The 23,015-nt window shown below is 38.5% G+C and overlaps 8 protein-coding genes across 8 annotated transcripts; 3 read left to right on the top strand and 5 right to left on the bottom strand.

Moving 5' to 3' along the window:
• Window positions 1-641: 641 nt before the first annotated feature.
• Window positions 642-4,053, top strand: I206_100348 (uncharacterized protein; the record flags this gene model as incomplete). Its single annotated transcript, XM_019152752.1, has 6 exons — window positions 642-870; window positions 1,114-1,714; window positions 1,779-3,391; window positions 3,481-3,722; window positions 3,791-3,877; window positions 3,955-4,053. The coding sequence occupies 6 exons, from the start codon at window positions 642-644 to the stop codon at window positions 4,051-4,053; spliced, it is 2,871 nt and encodes a 956-aa protein (XP_019014890.1).
• A 644-nt stretch (window positions 4,054-4,697) lies between these two features.
• I206_100347 (uncharacterized protein) lies at window positions 4,698-5,099 on the top strand (the record flags this gene model as incomplete). Its single annotated transcript, XM_019152753.1, has 2 exons — window positions 4,698-4,934; window positions 5,013-5,099. 2 exons carry the CDS (start codon window positions 4,698-4,700, stop codon window positions 5,097-5,099), a joined length of 324 nt encoding a protein of 107 aa, XP_019014891.1.
• Window positions 5,100-5,387: 288 nt separating this feature from the next.
• Window positions 5,388-9,079, bottom strand: I206_100346 (uncharacterized protein; the record flags this gene model as incomplete). The annotated part of the gene is made up of 14 exons (XM_070202178.1): window positions 5,388-5,446; window positions 5,503-5,661; window positions 5,724-6,024; window positions 6,103-6,232; window positions 6,290-6,464; window positions 6,535-6,632; window positions 6,729-6,880; window positions 6,989-7,085; window positions 7,165-7,186; window positions 7,325-8,193; window positions 8,260-8,302; window positions 8,371-8,462; window positions 8,550-8,565; window positions 8,764-9,079. The coding sequence occupies 14 exons, from the start codon at window positions 9,077-9,079 to the stop codon at window positions 5,388-5,390; spliced, it is 2,529 nt and encodes an 842-aa protein (XP_070058279.1).
• Window positions 9,080-9,867: 788 nt separating this feature from the next.
• On the bottom strand, window positions 9,868-13,140 carry I206_100345 (uncharacterized protein; the record flags this gene model as incomplete). The annotated part of the gene is made up of 7 exons (XM_019152755.1): window positions 9,868-9,965; window positions 10,035-11,158; window positions 11,221-11,695; window positions 11,766-11,865; window positions 11,922-12,518; window positions 12,580-12,666; window positions 12,733-13,140. The coding sequence occupies 7 exons, from the start codon at window positions 13,138-13,140 to the stop codon at window positions 9,868-9,870; spliced, it is 2,889 nt and encodes a 962-aa protein (XP_019014893.1).
• Window positions 13,141-13,782: 642 nt separating this feature from the next.
• Window positions 13,783-14,805, top strand: I206_100344 (mitochondrial 54S ribosomal protein mL46; the record flags this gene model as incomplete). Its single annotated transcript, XM_019152756.1, has 3 exons — window positions 13,783-13,837; window positions 13,899-14,530; window positions 14,620-14,805. The coding sequence occupies 3 exons, from the start codon at window positions 13,783-13,785 to the stop codon at window positions 14,803-14,805; spliced, it is 873 nt and encodes a 290-aa protein (XP_019014894.1).
• Window positions 14,806-14,854: 49 nt separating this feature from the next.
• I206_100343 (uncharacterized protein) lies at window positions 14,855-17,151 on the bottom strand (the record flags this gene model as incomplete). The annotated part of the gene is made up of 10 exons (XM_019152757.1): window positions 14,855-14,899; window positions 14,954-15,184; window positions 15,243-15,468; window positions 15,524-15,575; window positions 15,631-15,766; window positions 15,830-15,885; window positions 15,940-16,111; window positions 16,170-16,472; window positions 16,567-16,710; window positions 16,777-17,151. 10 exons carry the CDS (start codon window positions 17,149-17,151, stop codon window positions 14,855-14,857), a joined length of 1,740 nt encoding a protein of 579 aa, XP_019014895.1.
• A 409-nt stretch (window positions 17,152-17,560) lies between these two features.
• On the bottom strand, window positions 17,561-18,561 carry I206_100342 (uncharacterized protein; the record flags this gene model as incomplete). Its single annotated transcript, XM_019152758.1, has 3 exons — window positions 17,561-17,755; window positions 17,823-18,414; window positions 18,482-18,561. 3 exons carry the CDS (start codon window positions 18,559-18,561, stop codon window positions 17,561-17,563), a joined length of 867 nt encoding a protein of 288 aa, XP_019014896.1.
• Window positions 18,562-20,364: 1,803 nt separating this feature from the next.
• I206_100341 (uncharacterized protein) lies at window positions 20,365-22,146 on the bottom strand (the record flags this gene model as incomplete). Its single annotated transcript, XM_019152759.1, has 4 exons — window positions 20,365-21,055; window positions 21,124-21,296; window positions 21,403-21,721; window positions 21,794-22,146. The coding sequence occupies 4 exons, from the start codon at window positions 22,144-22,146 to the stop codon at window positions 20,365-20,367; spliced, it is 1,536 nt and encodes a 511-aa protein (XP_019014897.1).
• Window positions 22,147-23,015: the final 869 nt, after the last annotated feature.

Here is a 23,015-nt window from a genome sequence, read left to right as displayed (position 1 = left end):
ACAGGTCTGTTTCTATAATGGCATAATGAGGCAGTAGAATGTCTCTCTGATTTGTAGCACTTAGAATAACCGGGTCTTATCATGCATTTTCCTTTGGCATCTGGCTTCGTCCGCGGGCATAGTCATGACCTGTCAGTATTCTTCAAATTTCATCGAGCGTCATTTGGTACAAAGCTGGATTCCGTCCCGACGTCGTCTCTCAGCACACTTTGCCTTGGAATTCAGATATCTTCGTAATTCTTCGCTAGATTCTCTATGCAACATCGTCAAATACTCTCTATTCATGCCATGATGTTAACATTCGAGACCGAGATTTACAATTATGTGTTACGTAATATCTGTATACCATGAGCTCATCTTGCCGATATTTGAGTACGCGCCGTTGCCACCCGTCATCGATAAAATCCCATATACATGTCATTAAAAACATTAACTTTGCTAATGACGATATCTTATAATGAGCTATATTATACCAAGTCACTATCAACAAACAAATATAAAACTCGGTATAGAACAAACGCGGTAAACCACTAATTAGGAAAGGGCTTGCATAGCCTACGAAATTGCTTCGACGATTTCTTCGCTATAAATTCGACTTGCTACAAATTCACAACAATTACAATCAGAAATACTCACTGAATATGCTTCGTAAATTACCTTTATCGAGTAGACCATATATACTCAATCAGATTAGACCAAGACCTAATCTATTACCTCGAACGCCTATTATAACGACAACAAGAAATGTTCACGTTCGAGCTATATCATTTTCATCTATACCAAGAGCCATGGCTCGTGCGTTTAGAATACCAGCTTATGGGGCTGCTATTGGTGCTGGAGGTTTAGGATATGCGAACTATAAACTCGAAGGTGAGTATTTTATCAGATTCTCGCATGCATCTAGCAGAATATGCTTTTGCAAAGTATAATAGCTGGACCAAACAGGAGTAAAATGGATGTCAACGAACAAATGTTTGCTATAAAATGGTCGCATGCTCAGATAGCTTGAAAGTTCCCCTGGCTGTGCAATGGACGAGGAAGACTTAGGGATTCTAGACTGTAGATAATTTTATCCTGTAGATGTTGCTGACCATCGCTTCCTTCGTCCCGCAGGTGTTCGAAATGCTACTTCAGAAATACTATCCAACGTATCCGATAAATTCTCTTCAGCATATAACTCAGCCGCGGACGGTTTCAATACAGCAGCGGATCTGGGAGCTTCTTTAGGCTCTCAATTACAAGGAAAACTCTCGGACACGAGTCATGGTGTTCAAGATACTGCTGAGGCATTTAAGAACGGGACTAAGGAATGGTGGGATGCTTTCTCTGCGCAATTTGCGAAATCTCCTCAAAGCGAAAATACCTCAAGCTCGAATTCCAGCTCGAAAGGAAGAGAAGAAAGATGGGATCCGGGAGAGGGTCCCGGTGAACCGAAATCTCCTAATAACGGAGAAGAAGCTCTTTTAGGACTAATAGGCGCTGCTGCGGTCAGCTCGCAGAAAGAAGAAAAGGTCTCGGATCCATTCAGTTCTGGCGGAGGAGACGATCATCATTTACTTCAACTTACACGGAAACTGATTGAGATCAGATCGGTTCTTCTTAGCGTCGATCAAAGTGAGGCGTTGCAATTACCCTCTATAGTGGTGATAGGAAGTCAAAGTTCTGGAAAAAGTAGTGTACTTGAAGCTATTGTTGGACACGAGTTCCTTCCAAAGTGAGTTATGCCAGCTTCTCTCCAACTATTGTAGTTAGCTAAGCTGATAATGGGCTTGATAAAGAGGCGATAACATGGTAACCCGACGACCTATTGAACTTACGTTGATCAATACTCCTCCTAATGCCGCTTCTTCTTCCTCCACCCCAGCAGAATACGGTGTATTTCCCAATATGCCGGGAATGGGAAAGATAACTTCCTTCGCAACCATTCAAAAGACTCTCACCGATCTCAACCTTTCAGTCCCGCCCGAGTTAGCTGTATCTGATGATCCAATTCATCTGCAAATACATTCACCACATGTACCAGACTTGACGCTTATTGACTTACCGGGATACATACAGATCAGCTCGATGGATCAACCTGAAGAGCTAAAAGACAAAATTTCCGGCTTGTGCGACAAGTACATACGGGAACCCAATATCATTTTAGCTGTATGCGCTGCAGATGTGGATCTGGCCAACTCGCCCGCTTTACGGGCTAGCAGAAGAGTAGACCCTCTAGGTACGAGGACGATAGGAGTGGTCACGAAGATGGATCTCGTCAAGCCAGAACATGGAGCTACTATCGTTAGAGGTGAAAGATATCCTCTACATCTGGGATATGTTGGTGTTGTGTGCAAAGCACCACCCACGACGGGGGTTTTTAGATCGATAAGAGGAGATAAGGAAACACCAAATGTTACCGGTGCTGTCTTGCGCAGGGAAGAAGAGTTTTTCGGAGGTGAGAATGCGAAATACTTTGGCAGAGATAAGAAAGCAATGGTTGGCACCGATACTTTACGCCGGCGACTCATGGATGTATTAGAGACAAGTATGTCATCAAGTCTTCACGGTATCACAAATGCCGTTCAGCTGGAATTGGAAGAAGCGAGCTACCAATTCAAAGTACAATACAACGATCGACGTATTACTTCTGAATCTTACATGGCGGAAACTATAGATGCACTCAAAGCGCGATTCAAGGAGTATACAGCACAATTTACGAAACCTGCTGTCAGGTCGAAGCTGAAAGATATGTTAGATGAAAAGGTAATGAATATTATGGAGCGATTGTACTGGGATGACCCACGAACGTTGGAATTAGCGAAATTAGCTGAGGATAAGAAATTGACTTCGGAAGAATTAGATACATATTGGAAATACAAGCTTGAAACTGCTAGTTCTCTCTTAACAAAATCTGGTGTAGGGAGAGATTCTACTGGATTAGTAGCTGAAGGTTTAAGACAATTGATAGACTCAATAGCAACTGGAGAACCATTCACTTTCCATCCTTCAGTGTCAGAGAGGATAACTGAATTCAGCCATGCGATATTGAGAGAAAGAATGGGACTCACTGCTGATCAGGTTGAGAATTGTATCAAACCTTACAAATATGAAGTTGAGGTGGATGATCGAGAATGGAATATAGGCAGAGAACGATCAGAACTGAAATTTACTCAAGAAATCAAAAGATGCGACGATAAGTTGAACGATATCAAGAACAAGTTGGGTGGATCAAGGAAATTGAATTCGCTCATTAGGCATGTAGGTGAACTAGAGAAATGGGAAGATGACAGAAAAAAGAGAAGGTTCTCTGCTGGCGCCGTTGGTGGAACTGAAGTAGAAGATGGTGTGTTAGAAGAAGGGGCACCGGTATTGGATGCCTACAAATATTCACCTGCACAAATAATCGATGGTAAGTCTGATAAAGGCTCAAATCGTTGGCGCAAATCCCAGCTCTGCGGATTGATAGAGAGTGAAATTGACGCTGATAATTGTTGTCAGGTCGACACGCCTTGTTACTTTCGAATCGCCTCAACCTTCTGAAAATCCGACAACAAGCCTTAAAATCACGTCGATGTAAATTAGGACCTGATCAATCTGCTTTCTGTCCCGAAGCTTTCTTAGCTGTAGTAGCAGATAAATTGGCTTATACCAGTACGATGTTTATTAATATTGAACTGCTTGAACAATTCTTTTACCAACTCCCAAGAGAGATTGACTCGAGGATATTATACGATCTTGATGTGAGCGATATATACTTTCAAAGAATTGATTTGGAGGTGTTTTTTGGCTAATGAAGTCCCTTTCTTAGAGAGATGAAATAGCTAAATTTGCAAGAGAGAATCCGAAAATAAAACAACATTTAGATTTACAAGAAAGGAAAGACAAGTTGGAATCTGTAAGTCCCTTCAGCGATTCTTTGTGGAGTTTATATGAAATCTATAGAATTGCTAATTTATACTAAATTTCATATAGGTCATGAGATCTTTGCAGAGTTTGGTAAATCTGCAGAAAGACGCTAAAGGAACTTCGACTACTTCGAGGAGTCAAGGGTTGTTCACCAAATTCTTCTAGATTGAACAGTTTCAAGGATGTTTGCGATTTTATATATATATGATTTATGGTTACGCCTCTCATGATTTAGTGTAATATGTATCGGATAATGGACAAATAAACGAACGTGACCGGACATCAAATGCGCCGAAAGAAATATGGTAGATGGGTAAACTCCAGCTAAGCTTATTTCAGATTGTCTGAATTAATAAGTCGTGAACTCTAGTATGGTATTGTGAGTAAAATCGAAAATGTTTTGAAAGCAATTTATCCTAGGTGAATTGTTAAATCAATCAAGATTGATCTGAGTGATATAGTAAAAATGTTATATCCTTTTTTTCAAAACTGATTCAATCATTCTTACTTATTCCGGTCAAAGATGTTAAAGGACCTCAAAAAGGCGTTCTCGTTCACAAACTCGTTGACAACCATCAAATCGAGTGAGCTGACGAGATTATCAAACTGAAAACAAATTGTCTTTCAGTAATTTATGATGATGAGTCCATTCAACTCATAAATAAGAATCATATATAATTCTTTCTTCTTTGATATATATATATAAATAATACAATTATCTTATTTTAAGTATTTTACTAGTATTTCCATCGTCCTTAAAATTGAAATTCAATTAATTACAAATTGATATTTCAAAAAATTCTAAAAAGATGAAAAGATCAAATTCAACTTCTTCCAATTCTTCAAATGTATCCACATCCAAAACCAAACCTATTAAAAAAATCAAAAAAGAAAAAGAAGAATATAATCCAAATAATTCAAAATTACCTTCCTTTGATAATATTAAAGTAAATTCAAATTGGACAAATGAAAAAAAATTAAAATGTCTTGAAATAATTTGGGATATTGGATATAAAAATATGAATTGGGATTTACTTTGTAAAGAAGTTAGTTATTTTTTATTTTATTTTTTTAATTCACAAATGAAAACATTCTTTGGAAGTTAGTTAATTAAGATTGAATAGACAAATTTAACTGAAAAACAATTAAAAAATCAATTATCAAATGGTAGAGTAAATTTAAGAAAAACAGTTTTAGAAATGTTCAAATAGTTTTCATTCAAAAATTCTGATCTTTCTTTAAAAAAAAAACAATTTCAAATTATAGTAGTAAAAGTGAAAATTTTAAAATACATTCTAAAATAAAAATCAACAAAAAAAATATTAATCTATTTTCCGATATACCATGTTACATAATTGTACAATAATTTTCTATTTAGTAAGAGATACAACCATTCTTCATTTCAAAGGAACACAACAATTTAGATCTAAATTTATTTGACCTCCTTGGTATTCGTATAGATACTAATTATCATAATCATAAAATCTATCAAATTCACATTAATCATCTTCAAGTGAATATAATGCTTCTATTTCCGATAAGATATTTAAAAATTGCCCTATTAATTATAATTTATCAGCCTATACTACTTTTAACACCTATTTTTGTACTTACATAAATTTCTTTGAGCTTTCTGAGCTCTTGTTTCCATAACGGTAGGAATCATACTGATTCCAAATTGTGGTTGGCCGTTGGGTCCGGAAGTATCAATTGCGTCCAATAAGGTAGAAGCTACAAATTGTACTTTCATTACAATTGGAAGACTGTTGATAGCTATTAAATAGTTTTAGTAAAAAAATATCAAAAGATAACGGGATATGAAATGGTCAACTCACCCAATACTTTTAACGGGATCTTTTGTAAAATAGCCAATAAATCACAAATCACTTCATCTTTTTCCGCACTAGAAGTAACGAGAACTTCCTCGGTCTTTTGTAACCCTTGTTCATTGGTTTCAACCGAATTCGTCTTTATCCGCGGCTCGATATTTACCGATGGATTATCGGCTGTTGTTTGTCGATTTTGCTGTACATTATCACTTTTGTTAAAATTACTTGTCTGGTTATTCTTTTCTTGATCTACTTGCAATTCGTGTAACTCATCACGGTATTGCAGAATCATGAATCGGACTTGTTGCTGGAAACAGAAAAAGAAAAGGCACAAGTTTTAGCTTTGACCCTTGACTACATGATTGGAATCATCTTGGACACTCACCTGAGTCACATAAATATTGGCTTGTTGAACCAAAAAATGATTTTTGAGGATTTCAGTATCACAGGTGGGATCGGTGAAAATAGCCATAATATCGTTCTTAGCCTTCGTATTCCAGCCTGGTGAGAGCGATCTACGCAACGTGAAATGGTCAGCCTGATAGTTGCACAGGTCATTGATTTTGACTCACTGTACAGATTTAGTCCCAGTACGATATTCTAATCTCAGCGATTTCGGACAATTATCCATCAAGGTCATAGTCTTCTCATATAATTCGTTAACTTCGTTCAATCTCATTTGTAGCATTAAGCCACTGGGAGGGTGTCTTTTATCTCTGCGGTGTTTGTCAAGCACTTGACCGGTTACTGATATCGGATAGTCAGCTGGTTAAACCATGTCCCGACGATTAGCAGGATGAACATAATTGACACTCACTACGGTGCAATCGACTAATGTAATTGAACCCGCTTAAGATAGGTGTGTATCCATCAGGTTGGGGCAAGTACCCTTGCTCGGAAATATACTCATCATCTCTGCGAATCTTAGAATCAGCAGTCTGCGGAACTTCCAACGTAGCGAGCCCGAGGCGAGCATTCGTGGTACGATTTTATAAAGAAAAGTGCGCTTACATTTCTTCCGGACTCGCGACGTCCGCGCAATCATCCTCGTGAAAGAAGACAGGGCAAGCTTCTATACTGGCTAAACTGACATCTGCTCCATATAAGAGCCAGAATGTCCTTCGGAGGAGTATACGGTCCATCGGGTTCAACAGGGAGTATGTCTGCAATGGGATAATTCATTGGATGTTAGTTCATAGCAACGAGGCAAGGAGTAAAAGAATGGCAATGAATGATGAATAACGCCAAGATCTTGGAATTCAGAAACTCACTTTTTCTTCGTGTGCCTTTTGTGCCAATAGATAAGCGTGGGTAGCTCCAAATATACCTTTCGACCTTGATATACCACCTATCATTCTTACAATAAAGCTGTAAAAACGATATCAATTCTGCATCAGCTTGTTGATCACACTTGAGCGTTTGTGTAAAGACGAGGAATGATGCTTACATCGAGTGATAGAATATTATAGCTAAACATCGCATCAGCAAAAAGAAGAAAAATTGAAACGATTTGCGTATGATGGATAAGGAGAATCACAGGTGTACACAGGTGTACACAGGTGTACACAGGTATCAACGGGTTGACGATAGGCTAAAATAGTGCTCACTTCGATTAACAGTAATATTCTCAAAATCGCTAATCATATAATTCATGAGCCTGTCATTACATCGAAGAATCAATTCTTTGACTTGTTTTCTTGTCATGTTGACGAAACTTCTAGGCAATTGAACCAGGGTAGAAGCTACAATAGCTAAAACCATCATAGTCCACTCTTCCTCATTTGCTCGTTCCTCCCTCTTGATGTTCAGATCATGTGTGAAGCTTGGTCGATGTAAACAAGGTATAAGACAATAAATATAATCAAAGTATAGATCGATGATCTCATATAACAAATTCCGAGGTAATACTTGTTCTAAAGGATTATTCGGATTATAGGGATGTTCAACATACATATATAATGGTTTTGATTGATTGGTTGGCAAGTATCCTGGAGAATTAGTTAACGGTGTAGGATAGCTGGAAGCACTATTTTGAGGGGGAGTGTTATAATTAACTCCGGCAGGATTAGGATTAGGATTATTGTAGCTTTGGTTTGGAGCAGGAGGTAATGCATGTAATGGTTGAGGATATTGGCGAGTGTGAAGATGAGGTTCAGGTGAAGATGTTGCTGATCTTGATATGTCAGCATAAGAAGGATAAAGTAGGTGATGGCCATGAGGATGAGGATGAGGTGGTAGCAAATGAGGGGCGGGATAATGACTTGGTGCTATCGGAGCTTGAGCATTGCTCAAAGTGGGTACCCATTCCTTAACTTCTGATCTTTCGCGAGAAGGTTCGGGTTTTGCCAAAGCAGGATACGCTAAATCTGGCATACCAGGTGTCAAGGTTGATAACGTCGGTGCTGTGGGTCTTTCTGGTGTACGATCTCCAGGTGGTGGAGAGTCTCCTGATTCACCTTGAACCTTGCGCATATACCTGAGAGCATTATTCAATTTAGGTCCTAATCAATCTAGAATTGCATCTGCTGACAAAGATACTTACATATTCGGCGGTCCTCTCTTTTTCGGTTTGTAATCGAATGTACCTATAGGAAGCGAAACGATGAGTGTCAGCTGTCTTGCATGAAGATCGACCACGAGCATCTATGCTCACATGTTAGACCAAGGTGTTCGCAATGAGAACAGATATCTCTATGTGGTGCCGAAGGAGTAGAAGTACCGGGAGGCGGTCTATCACACTTGACTCTATGAAAATAGGATCAGATCAGCTCCAATGCTTAAAAGAAATGTGATTGGTCATATATGATGATCTGAGAGAAAGATTCGACTCACTTTCTAGCTCGACAAGCTGTGAATCGAGCGAAAAGAAAAGATCAACATCTTTTTCAATGCCATATACGTCATGCTTTTTCATATCAATATTTGAAAACTCACCATCACACGATTCTATCCAAAAGAAATGACATTAAACAATAATAACAATTAGTATATCAATTCAACTTTAAACGCAATCTGTTATTATTATTGAATTCAAATAAAAACTCACGACTCTGTCTAGTTTTCTTCATTCTTTCATCTACTATTCCAGATTTTTCTTTCTTTTTTCTTTTACCACTTGAACCAGATGATTCAGCGTTTGGTATATTTAGGTTACTACTCATATTTGAATTTTCAAAATCTGAACTATCATATCCTTCTGAATAAATTCTTTGCATTTCATTATTTTGATTAAGATATAATCTATTTGAATTTGAATTTGAATTTGATGTTGATGTACTTGCATTTTCTTGATATCCTAATAATTGTTGTTGATATTCACCACTTTGTGATGATGAAGGTGGTGGATAAGGATATTGATTCATTGTCTTACTTCGTAATTTATTGGATTTCCTTTTCTTTAATAAAGGTCTTATTAAATAATCTTGTTTTCGAATGATAATTAATTAAAATTCCTTCGTTTTTTCGTTTCTACAATTTAATAAAAACCTTGTTCTGTATACGATACTAGTATATGGCTTTTAAAAGATATAACAAATTATTTAGCTTGATACGATCGGTGAATTCCAGGTTAAGATTACACATGCCTTGATCCTTCTTTATGAATACTTAATACTTGTAACTTAGTTTTGCCCGTTCATCGTATCTAGTTTTCTCAAATACGTATATACTACTTTGATGACTACACTTACAACCTTATTTTATAACCCTGAGTTCAAATTCCCCCAGATTTGTTTTTTAAATGGGCATATGTATTTGTTATCATACCCCGAACCACCAAGTAACTTCTAGTAGTATTCCTCTACATGTACTGTACGTAATTGAAATTCTGATCAAGCCGAATAAAACCTAATCAAGCTGACAAGAGTTTCATAGAATACCTATGAATTACGTTACTTATTCCAAAGGGCCCCGGTGATTCTCAACTTCATCCCTGGCAGCACGACGAATCGCAATTTTATACATTCAGTTATTCAGGATTATTTACCATTGTTTCCCTGGTTTCACTCGAAATTTGCCCTAAACCCCGATCGCATGGTTGTAAATCATCATGATGATCATCATGCTTGGCAATAATGCATGTTTCACCTGTCATGCTTAGACGTACACAAGCCGACGAGAGTAATTTGACTGATCCTTACATACAATCGCCCTATCCAGTGAAAGTTCCACTCTTATTTCCACCTTTTGGTCCACTCATATCTCTAGCAGCCCTCGCTCCGAATGTAGGAGCTTCAATTGCATTTATACCTTAAAGGGACATAGCAACAAATCAGCATCATCATAAACACTTATGATTATGATTGAAGTTTAACTCACTTCCACCCTTTTTGTCTTTTTGCTTTTTATCCTTCTTCTTCTTTTTATCTTTTCCACCATCTATTACAGAATGAGGTTGATCAAGTAAATTGGGGACCGAAGAGTAATCAAATTCAGGTATATCTTGAGCTTTAACCTTGGGTTTCTTTACCTTTTTGACTTTTATCTCTTCTTTCTTTTCTAATACATCTTCGATAGGCGGCGTATCAAGTTTCACTTTTTTACCTTCAGAAGCAGTAGAAGGAATAGAAGAAGATCCATTCCTTTCTCTTTTTGGCTTTCGAGCTTTCTTAACTTGGACTATACCCTCTTCCTCTTTCATCTTCTTCGGTAAAGTGTCAACCACGGCTGTATTGGATGTTGATTGGTCAGCTCCCTCAATTTGTGGAGCTTTAGAAGAAGAGCTAAATCCCTGGACTTGTGTTTGACCTGTGATTCGCTCAGTTGGCGGAACATAAGGTACTTGTTCAGGTTTTACCATCACTGGACTTCCAACATCTACCATATCAATCTTCTTGGGAGCTAATTCACCATGAATTGAGTTTTGAACATTTTCAAATCCGGGCGACAACTCTTTTTGCCTTTTATTTCGAGGTTTCCTACCTTTGTCTGCCGGGCTTGAATTACTGAGGGTCTTGCCGAACAGGGACGAGGTCAATTTGTTACTCTTCGCTACATTTGTAGAAGGGGGAGATGAAGGGGATTTGGTATTAGAGGTGATGGTAGAGCCAAATAAACCCGATTTCTTAGTGGATTTCGGTTGTCCTTTAGATGTCGAAGCTGACTTTGAAGTCGAGGGGGCAGTTTGTGATGTAGATAGGACAGTTATAGCATCCCAGACATCTGGAACAGGTATGAGATTTTCCTCTGCCCTCTTTTGACTTTGTTGTATTATACCCAACTTCTTTGCTTTGGCAGCTTCAGCCAATTCCTCGTTCTTTCGATTGAATTCCGTTTGAGTAGCGGCCCATTCGATTTTGGCAGCTTTGATGACTTCCGCTATTTCATCTATTCTCTTCGCTGCCAGCGGCGCTCTTGCAGGATTGACAGCTTGTTTCACTAATATCGGGGCTGTTCCTTTCAAAAGAGCTAGAGTTTTCAAAACATCTTGAGGCATAATGAATCTATGAAATCAATGAATCAGTTGGGCGCTTGTGATGTGAGCTTCGACCAGATGGGAGCTTACATAGGCGATTCATCCAATTCCCTAGCAAGCTTGTCTCTCCAAGCATGTATTTTCCTCCACTGCCAACCGGGTTCTTTCTCGAGCATGTCTTTGCTCAGCCATTTCCTAGCTTGACTCATCCACCCTCCAGATCCTTTTCCAGTTTCTTCATTATACTCGTCTTTCTCGAATAGCCTCAAGGCGGTATCTGCTGATCGACCAAGAACATCTCGCATAGCTTGTTGCGGATTCCTTCGCGTTGTCACAATGATCTCATTGCCGTTCGGGTCTGGTGTAGGTGGTCTACTTGATTGCTCTAATAACGCATTTCTCAAATTGTCGTATATGTACAGCAGGTAATGAGTATCAGATCGAGCGTAATGCAGCATCCCTTCTGGCAAAGGTCGTATTCGCCAATCGGCCATTTGATATCGTTTGTCCGCTTCGAAATTACAGTATGTCTGTAGTAGTCCCGCAAGGGATCGCTTTTGGTGGCCTGATAGAAAGGTGAACAATCATTAGCACGAAACGAAACGAACTCCATTGGAAGAAGAATTGACACTCACCCAAAACCACAGTTGCGTGGTAAGTGTCAAACAAATTGACCACGAAAATTTCGAAATCATGCTGTAGCCAGACAATATCACTGTCGGATCCATGGAATACCTATAAATCGCCATCAGTAGGAAAATTCGAGATTCTCCTAGGTCACTTTTGCTCACCTTTATTATACTTGGATCCGTGAACACATTACCCAGCTTGTCCTCCCTTAATTCCTTCCTCAACTTGAGCGAGTCGATGACCCAGTCTCCTGCTCGCGTTGTGATTTGTATCAAACAAGTGAACCCGAAATACGATCTCATATTATGATGTTCAAGATCAACAGCAATTTCTTTTACGCTTTTCAAGTGTTCTGTCAATTCATTGAGTTGTTCAGGCGTATCAACGAAAGTGAAAGGTGTATCTTGGAATGATTTCGGCTGGACAGGAGGAGTGTTTATGAAGAGTGACGTTGGATATGGCAAGTGTTTAGTTTCGTAGTAATAAGGATGTTGTCTTAATCTTATTTCCCGCTCTCTCCTCCAATACTCCTTTGAAGGATCTAATTCTTCTTCTCTGCTTAATTGATAATCCAACTCGGGGACAAAATTTAAAGGGACCATTGAATGCGCTTTCACTGTCATAGCAGGTTTCCAAGGCGATGTCGTGGGTATATTGTCTGGTACATCATCAAAGAGAAGTTGGGGTTTAGGTATATCTGCAGCGTGGAGTATGTTTTGAGGTAATCTTGAAGCTTGTTTGGAGAATGGCCCGGGAAGCTGTTTACGCAGAGCACAGATCAGTTGAAAGTAGAAAGCATCGATGCTCCCGTCAGCTTACCTTTTCACCCGCTTTGGCGGCTAAATGAGGTTTGACAGCTATAGCAGCCTTCTTCTTTTGTCCACTCAGATCGTCCAAGCAAGTATCCTAGCAGTATTAGTGAAGAAATCAGCCATCGTCGTCAGCCTCGGAGGCAAAGATTAGAAAACTCACAGCATCTTCAAGAAGACCATCAACTACTCCAACTACACCTTGCTTGTAGCCATCCAAAACGTCATCTTCATCTTCCAACTTTCTCCTAGATGACAAACCATTTCTACTTTTACCCGTACCTGATTTATTTGATTTATTGCTTTTTTGGATTTGACTTTGATCAACAAGTTTCAATAATCTTTCAGTCAATTTCAATATCCTTTCACTTGCACTATCTAAGTCATTTGCAAATTTTCTATCAAGTGTGCGATGAAATGATAAATCTGATTTTGAAGGTAATTTCGAAGCGTGATTCGTTAAATTATCTAAAGCTGATGTCAAGTGGGGCAAATATTCCGCAAAATTATCTATCGGGTTAGGAGCATCTTTAGATGTGAGCGAAATCGAGGTTGAGGTTTTATTAGACATTATGAGACTTTGGAGTTGCCCGTGCGTTTTGCGTAAGTATATCAATCGATGTTCAAATCTATCCAAGGTTCTCGATACGTCTAATTGACACCTCTGAGGAGCTATTACTTTGCTAGATTCTACCGATTTTAATGATGACGAAGATGAATGTTGAGGCGAAGGCAAGAGAGTGGAAGATGCAGTTGGACAGATTGATGAGTAGTGAATTTGCCGAATGATTACAGACGGACGAGAGAGCTTTGAAGCTCGTTGAGTGAAGAAAAGCCGTATGATGTGGAAATCAAAGTACCGTTAAGTTGAGTATCGGTCCAGACGCACAATCTGATCCTCTATTTAAAGAGGGGATATTCCGATCTTGACTTGGCCAGGAAGTGGATATATGTTATATAATCGAATGAGGAAGCATGGACAAACATAAATATTTTATCGTGTTAGGGGGTGTTGTTTTGAAGTGGAGGCAAATTCATCTTTATTTGTTAAGTGGGTTACTCATTTATGTCATAATTTCACTGTACAAAGTAATACTATCTAGTGTTCACTGTTGAAATTTCGGATCTTCGCTCGATGTATGATTCTTAAAGGTTCATGTTGATCTATCTGCTTTCTATATTGTCCACTGCAACCTTGTGACACTCCTTCAACATGTCATTCTCACCTAAATCATTGATACGGCCGACATCATCATTAAGGCGATCAGGTGAGTCAATTGACCGGTCTAAACGTATTTGAATCAACTAATACATATTGCAATTAATTAGCTTTACAAAGATTTTCCTCTTCCTCAACATCATCATCTTCTTCTACTTCTTCTTCTTCATCAACCTCTCAACCACCTTTAATTGCATCTTTAATATTATCAAGAAATCCATTACTTACAAAAACACCAAATGAATTAGAATCAACATATTATTCATATTCAAGATCAATTAAACATTCTTTATCAACACCTTTACCTTTAGATTTTTATTTTAAAAGTGGTTCATTACCTTTACGTAGATTTTTAAAAAAAGAAAAAGAATTTGAAAAAGAAATTTATAATGAAAGATTAATATCAAATACAAATAATAATGAAGGTTTAGATGATATTCCACCTGAAACTGAATATGAAATTTTAGAAAGAGATCATTTTTTAAAACAAGATAAAGAAAAAAATGGTAAAATTGAAAATTCTTTAGAACGTTTTCCAGAACAAGAAATATTTTGTTTAATTCAAGATAAAAAAAATAAAAAATGGAATTTTCCAAATACTAAAGTAGAAAAACTTGAAAGTTTAGATGAAGCTATAAATTCTAAAATAATAGGTGTTGATGGACAATTAGATGGAAAAGGTTTAGATAGTTGGTTAGTCACTAAAAAGCCTATTGGCGTTTACAAAGATGGTGAACAACGGGTGAGTCAATTCATCATATCAAAACCATAAAATGGATCTTAGCATTATCTTCATAATTCCAATATGTACTGATGCAATAATCCCGATAGACCTTCTTCTTGCGTGGTCATATCCTATCAGGTCAACCCACTCTATCTCCTTCCTCAGATTACTCATCTCACGCATGGCTTAATGTAGAAGAAATCGAGGAGAGGCTGAGGAAACAAGGTGACGAGAAATTATGGGAAGGTATCAAAGGAATGTTTGGTATCGGTGAAGAAGTTGAAGAGGTATAGTACAATCATATGCATGTCATACAACAGATCAAATTTCTTGTCCTCATTCTCATTGCTTTTTGCCATTGTCGGTAAACCGAAGCCACAATCCTCCCTATGAAAAGGCGATGAGTTATGATCTACCGTCAATTTGTCACTAACAGCTCACCTTGATAGCAAGTACGACGTCAGCCACGACCCACATCCTATCTATCCCTTGCCTTGCTCTACCATCACCTCCTTCTATACTCTTCCAACAAGATGGCATAGCAGTACCTTCAGGCTGAGCATCAAAAGCAAACTCAAGGTTCTTCTTCTGATCGGCCAGTTTATCGAGGTGCCGCGAAAATAGGACAAGAAAAGTATGTATTACAGTAAGAGCAAAAGGCTGACCAAGGCACTATTGATCGGTGTAAGCAGCTATTCTGTTCGCAATTCCAATTAGGGAGCGAACCTACCATTCTTGGTCCGAAATTCCAACTCATGAACCCTTCTCTTTCTTTCTTATCCAATCCTTCACCCATCCATCGTTCAGGCTTGAATTCATCAACATCTTCTCCCCACACCTCCGAATCACGTTGCATCAAGATGAATGACAAGATGATTGAAGTGTTCGCAGGCATATACAATGGTCGACCACCAGAAGAGCAAGGTAAGAGCGATGGGCGGAGTGTCCTTCGTATGCTATTGCAATCTTCTTTCAGCTACGTCTGGACCATCAAGCCGATGTAATAATTACTTCAATGGGACTGGTGGATATAATCTTAATACTTCGTTGATGAAAGCTCGACCTAACCAAATCAATCACTCAATATCCCATTAATCGCGAACATCCGCATGACTCACAATATCGAAGCTCTCTTATGACGTCTTTGGTGACTTGTCCATCTGGAGAAATTGTCCTAATTTCTTCCCGTAATTTATCAGCTCTGTCAAGGTGGAGACAAAGTACGTATACGCAAAAGGTCAAACAGGATGCGAGCTATCAAAGTCGACATTTGACTTTAGACATGGTAATCGAACAATCGCGTTTGGTGGGACATACAGTATCTCGAGAAGCAAGCAAGGTATTTATCAGTTGATCTTCAATCAATTTTCTATCTGCGGAAAGTCATCAATTATGCGTTCACACATCAAGGCAATTTTTGCCCATACCTTCTGTAGCATGTACCAAACGATCAATTAAATGTACATCATTCTTTGAGTATTCTTGCTTCTGATCTCCATTGGCTTTTCGTAGTATTGCGCGATCAATTATTGGCATGAAAAACGTCCGGATTGTTTTCATCGGTTTCAACAATGGATCATGAGTTAATTCAAAGAGTGGCTAATACCATAATTCTACTGATAAGCAACAATTCTTGATTAAGGTTATTGTGACTTACCCAAACTGTTCCAATTTTAACTCTTCTTCCCACAATTTTTTGAGCTTCGGTCATAGCAGGACCTAAATCATTTTTCGACTCTTCCCATTCCGCATTGATTTCAGAATTGGAAGATGATTTTGACAGATCTTCACCTGTCATCCATAGAATAGCCATTTCTAAAGCTAATTGACCCAACTCATATTGAATATCAAAAGTTGATTCATCAATTGGAAGTGAAAGTAAAAAACGTTGAATATGGGGTATGAATAATGAAGGTGATATATGAGTAGGATGAAAAAATGGTCTCATCAAAGTTCGATGCTACAATCTCGACATAATTTCAATCAGTATATTTCTCCAATAATAATCTGATATACAGATCCCACAGAGACAAATAGTCATTTTGAGGACATACAAATTTCCATCTTTCCCCATCTGAATTAAATATTCCATCACCCAAAAAAGCTATAGCACGATCTTTAAACTTTTCACCTTTAACAAAATTATCAAAATCATCTAGTAATACATGTTTAAGTATAGCAGGATTACTTGATATAATCTATACTCAGAGGGAAAAATCAATCATCAGCCCAATTATCATTTTCTCTTTATATCAGTAACATACCTGATCTTCACCTAATACTCTAGTATTATAAGTTTTACCATATTTTCTACTTAATAAAACCATCATTCTACCTACTTCTTCTTCCGATCCTGATTTAGCCCAATCTACTAATATATCTAAATTTAAAGGCCATCTTCCTTTCACTCTAGGTATATCTTTTGCTGCCAAAGATTTAGCTCGTCGAGTTGATAAATAAACTGAAATATATGAACGCAGTATGTAAACCACTGTAAAAGATGATATATATCCCACTATCTTGAATAGTACGTTGAGTTCGATTTTTGAAGATAGCAATCGTAGTAGCAAAGCGAATATGACAGGAGGGATAATCAAGGTTTTTAGTAGAGCTGGGAAGAGGAATTTGGACCCTTTCATGTTGATTAGCGACTCGATGGGGTTAGGCTTAAAGTGGCTTAGAAATGATTGCAGATATTAGGGACCATTTTGACAATCACTGCCTTGAGAACATTTTACCGGATGATCCATCGAAAAGGAAGTAGGGAAATGTCAATCACTCAATAAATCATAACAGATTACCTGGATATTCATGCGATATGTAGAACGCGCTTCTGTCCCTGTCGATCATTTGCAGACGGCAAGTGGCGGCTTTTGTACTGGATACGCTTTCTGCTCTCATGAAATGTAACCAAGTTGACAGAATGGAATTTGCGGAAAGTCTGAAAGATAATCCTATAATGATAACATACATGACTCGTCCGTGAGGCTATCTAAAGCTACAGACATATATTTAGAAAAAAATTGTCCATTGTACTACTAATCATATTTAGAAAGCAGGAGCAGGGTTAGAGGTTTTGGAGTTGAAGGGGTTGTTGAAGATGACAGGACCAGCGAGGATGTTATCATCTCCTACTAAAGTAGTGTTTCCTTGAGAAGTAAGGACAGCGTATGAAATACCTTGTGGAGTAGGTAATCCTTGAACTTTTCCATCAACAACTGGGAAAGTGTTTGTGTTAAGACCCTAAATTAAATTCATCAGCTTTTCGATCTTATGAAAATTGATAAGTGAAAACGAAGTTGAAACTTACAGCAATGACTTGAACGTAAGCTCCATCAGTGCTAGCGGAAGTAGTGATGGTACCATCTTGAGCAATAGCTAAAGTTGGGAAAGCTTTAACAGGTAAAGTTGGGTTGGTTGATGGACAAGAAGTGATGAAAGCACTAGCGATTGAGTAAACTTCATCGAAATCAAGAGGAGTATCTTCAGGTCCAGACCATGCAGGTCCCTTATCAACTGAAGAGTATAACCAAGCTTGATGTCTTGATTCAGTTGTTAAAATAGATCCAGCAACAGTGACATAAGCTTTTTCCATAATGGAAGAAGCAGCTCCTAAGTAAGCTGAAACTCCAACATTTTCAATCAAAGTAGCTGTAGCAATGAAAGAAGTTGGGTCTGTAACTCCAAAGCTGTATGTACAAGGTTGAGTAGCAGCTGATCCTAAAGCTCCAGAAAGAAGAGCAACATGTTGAGCTTCGTGTTCAGCAATGTTTTCAATTCTGTTTCTAACCCAATCTGGGTAACCTGCTTTTTTGAAAGCGGCTTGATCGAATTGACCCAAGTATTGATGGTAGAATGCGTTTTCGAGGTGTTCTAAAGTAAGAGCGTATTGAAGGATATCACTATTTGTTAAGCAAGCAAGTCAGTTGAAACTCACTTCAGAAGTGTTGTAAAGATGATAGTACTCACGTATCGGTAATAGCACGTTTGGCGGGAGCGGCGTACGAGGCGAGAGCACCAAGGATAGCGAAAGCGGCAGCGAATTTCATCTTGATTATTGATTATTGATTATAGGTTTTTATGTAAAAGAGTGTGAGTTGGTCGGATCGATTCGTTTATTTATTATTCAGTTGATTGAAGATTGTTGAATTGGATGAAGAAAAGAAATGGGATTAACATTCAAATAATGAGTGGTTTATATATGTATTGATACCTCAATCTCATGTTGACATGTTGAAAAGTTGTTTACATCTTTCTGGTTGTTGTTGTTTATCGTTTCATGAACTTATTACGGTATTGACTGTTGTATTGAGCCATTTCAATAAATGGCCAAGCCCTTTTGATAGGTCTCATTCGTTCTATAATTTAATCAATAAGACAAATAACGGCAGGTCAACCAGTCCTGAAAATTGAGTATTGAGTAAATCATATGTGAGGCTTCCCTTTGTTCAAAATGGGATCAGAACCAGCTTGCACGTTTGCCCGTTTTCATTCGGTCGAATTCATAACGCCAGTCCGGGACCGTCCTCTTCTATTTCTAGCGCTTTGTTTTCCTGGTCTTAGAATGACACGTTATAGTGACACTTTATTTAATCAGGAACTCCGTATCTCTGTCATATCAATCAGATATATCATCATCTGATGGTTTTTTTATGATGCAAGGTACAGAGAACTCCGGATAGGATAATTCTAATTAAAGGCAAAGAACAAACAAGCGGTTGAGCATTATGATCGAAAAGCCACATGATCTGCATCGAGGTTACGGATGAAAAACCTCATCCAAAGAGTTATATCGACTATTGCTCATTGATGGAAACAACATATCAAGATTACGTGATCAATTAATGAAAACAACTTAAGGTGCAGAACGATTAAATAAAGATCTAGACGCGACTTAAGTGTAAATTTCGTATGTGGCTTTCTATCCTTATCCCTTAAATAGAAATTGTAAACCATCCAAATTGATATATCTTACATTTGAGCTGAAAAAAATAAACAACAAATACATCTTTTATACAATTTTTCTGTGCCCCATGCGACCCCATATTTGAGTGATACGATCAATACGGTCTGTTTGATCGACACTTGGCCGTGGGATAGAACGAGCCTAACGGTGTTTGAAGAATATACCCTCATTTGTTACCTGAGTACCATACACTAACGATCGCCTAAACAGATACACAAATAGACCGATGTATAACAATTCAAGTAAGCGTCCGGTGCCGTTTTCGTGCCGGTTCTCATTGTGCCGGTCCTCAAACAGTCACGGCAGATGTATGGACAACATGACATAAAATCCCCATGAACAAATTTGGTGGATTAGTTGGTTTGTTTATTCAAGAAGAGCTCATCTTAAACGATTTTAGGGTATTGCGGGCCAAAAGATCATAGATGCCCATCAGCATCATGCCCGCACTTCACTAAGAGAAAGTATCATATTTCTTTGGGAGTCAGGTCCTGATACTGCACATCCTTCTCTATTAAATGGACACGCTTGGCTCTCAGCAATTTGGGGGGTTCTACTCGATAATTATGAGTCATGGCACCAGGATATCATTACACCTTCTGAATTTGAGCTACACCATCAACAGACATAGAAATACCGCTCCGATGCGCTGCAACCGAGTTGACATGCGGTCTTTGACAATATATAGTTTGCATATTATTCAAACATCTCTAAACGAGATACGTATAATACAATATTCACAAAGACACTAAAAACAAGACATAAAACAAATCGAAATACGGAAAACACGGATATGAGTATATATGAGGATACGCAACGGAATGACCATAAATAAAAACGGTAAGGAGATAAAAGGTTGGGCTTTCTACTATAGGCAAAAGTAGCTTTAACCTTCTCGAGCAACGTTCTCAACGGCTTCAGTGAAGATCTTCATAGCTCTATCCATTTCTTCTTCATTGACAGTCAAAGCAGGGATGAATCGAATTGTGTCAAAGCATGAAGTGGTAAGAACTAAAAGATCATGGTTGATACAGTATTCTTGTACTCTCTTTCCAATGTTTTTAGGAATAGCTGTTCCAGAAGGTACACCTTCTAGTGTAAGAGGGTCCGCAGTATTTCTAAATTCAATAGAAGCCATAAGACCCATACCTCTAACTTGAGCAATTAAATGTTTAGTTTTTTCACCTTGAGCTAAACCATTTAAGACATTATAAAGTTGTTTAGATCTAATCTGAACATTTTCACCAATTTCACCAGTTTGATATACTTCTTGAGCTGCAATACCAGCTGCACAAGCAACTGCATTTCCAGAATATGTTCCACCCATTGATCCTACATCTAATTTACCCATTAATTCTTTGTTTGAAGCAATACCTGAAATAGGGAATCCATTTGCAACTCCCTTGGCGAAAACAAGGACATCGGGTCTCAATTCAGGTACAAGTTGTTCAATGGCAAAGTATGATCCAGTTCTAAAGAATCCTGATTGAACTTCATCAATGACCAATAAGATACCATGCTTGTCGCATACATCTCGAAGGTGTCGAAGGAATGCTGGTGGAGCGGGAACATAACCACTGATCGTATACCAATGATCAGCTGATATGCCATACCAACAATATCCAGTATTTCATTCATTACTCACCCTTCACCTTGAACAGGCTCGATAAAGATAGCAGCAACGTCCTTAGGGTTAACTTGTTGTCTGAGAATCAAGTCGAGTTGATGTTCAGCCAATCGGACAAGCTCTTCTTCAGAAGTAGAAGGAGCGACACCAAGTTGATGCCAGTAAGGGAAGGCGGATGAGAAGACACCGGGCTGTTGCGCCAATCATGTTAACTCAACATCCTTTCCACAGATGGGTCTTCGAAACGATTTCGGATGCCTTCTTTGCACGCGAGGAAGGATAGCAATCTGAACTCACCATCAAAGGACCAGTACCTTGAGTGTAAATGGGTTTAGATCTAGTCAAAGCACCCGAACCCATTGTTCTACCGTGATAAGCACCAGAGAAGACAATCATATTTTGTCTACCTGTAGCTTGTCTGGCGAGCTTGATAGCAGCTTCAATAGCTTCAGATCCGGAGTTCCAGAAGAAGAATTGATCGAGAGATGCGTGAGGCATAGCAGGGAGTAATCGGTCAATGAGTTGAAGGTATGGAGCGTGGAAGGCAATTGAGCATTGCAAGTGTACAAGAGAGTTGACTTGTTCAGCAGCTGCTCGGGAGACGTGAGGGTGACAGCTGGAAGTGAGGAAAAGAAGGTTCGTTATTCATACATATCAATAACAGTCTTATTAGTGGAAGGTCACTTACTGTCCAAGATTGGTTACTCCGATACCAGCGGTGAAATCCAATAATTTCTTTCCATCCGCAGTGTAAAGATCCAATCCATCCCCTTTAACAATGACATGATCTCTCAATCGACCAAGACCATGACATACATGATCTCGACCGAATTCAGCCCATTGAGCAGCAGTCTTAACGGCGATAGGCATTTCGTCTGATGTGGGTTGTTGCGGTTGTTGAGCGAAAGCAGTGGAAGCTGAAGAAGTGGTTGTTGAAGAAATAAAAGCTTTACTGGCTACAGTTGAGCTTAATATAGGTTTTCTAGATTGAATCAATCGACTCGGTAAAGCTCGAATGGAAGTACTGATGATTCTCGACATGATGAAAGGAAAACCAAAAAGTGGGGGATAAAGGTTTTATGTATGACGGATTTATATTAAGCTCGTTTATAAATTGTCTTTTGTTTTTGTGATAACCGCCTTCCTTTTGGTAGATAGCTATCTAGCTTGAACTAGATGATATGATATTTGAAATTGCTATTTCAAGATCTGACCTTTTTGAATATAGCAATTGAATTTGGTCCTCGTTTAAATCAGTAGCTGCAAATTATTGGAAGCCACCAAGAATGGGTAAAAAACCTATGCTAATGTAGATCACACAAATGAGGAATGAGAGCACGTATAGTAGTTTCACGCTTATCTCCCTCTGGTGTAAAACTGTCTGAGAGCCGCTTAAAGCCCTCCACTATCGCAAGCAAGCGCCATATGCGTCGGTTATCTATTTTTACCCATGTTTTACCAGTTTAATTGAGCCAAAACCTCGCTTAGAATCTCCGGCGACTTTCCGTTATATATATAAATACAAACGCCCACAATTGATAGTCTGACCTTTTTTTCGTATATTTGCAAATCATGTTAAGATTATTTGACTTTCTTGAAAATTATCTGACCTTTTCGAGAATTACGAAAATGCAAGGATTTTCGCAACCTCGCTTGGTGGATTTAGCGGAAATTATGGGTAATGGGTGCCTACCATTTCGTCACCATCAATCGGCTAGAACCGAAAGGAAGGTTCACCACTATATCCCCACTCCGGGCGCATGAGAACAATCACTGAATAGGAATAAGCAGAAAACGTATACCCGGTAGAGCGGAATTTGTCGACTACGACAAATCGTTCAGCTACAAGAATCTTGTCACCATATGTCGAGTCTCATTTGATGCATGAGCATAATAATGAATCAAGTTGT

This window comes from Kwoniella pini, chromosome 1, assembly GCF_000512605.2.
Source record: "Kwoniella pini CBS 10737 chromosome 1, complete sequence".
Taxonomy (NCBI): domain Eukaryota; kingdom Fungi; phylum Basidiomycota; class Tremellomycetes; order Tremellales; family Cryptococcaceae; genus Kwoniella; species Kwoniella pini.
Note: the sequence above shows the minus strand (reverse complement) of the source record. Positions and strands in the feature narration are given on the sequence as shown.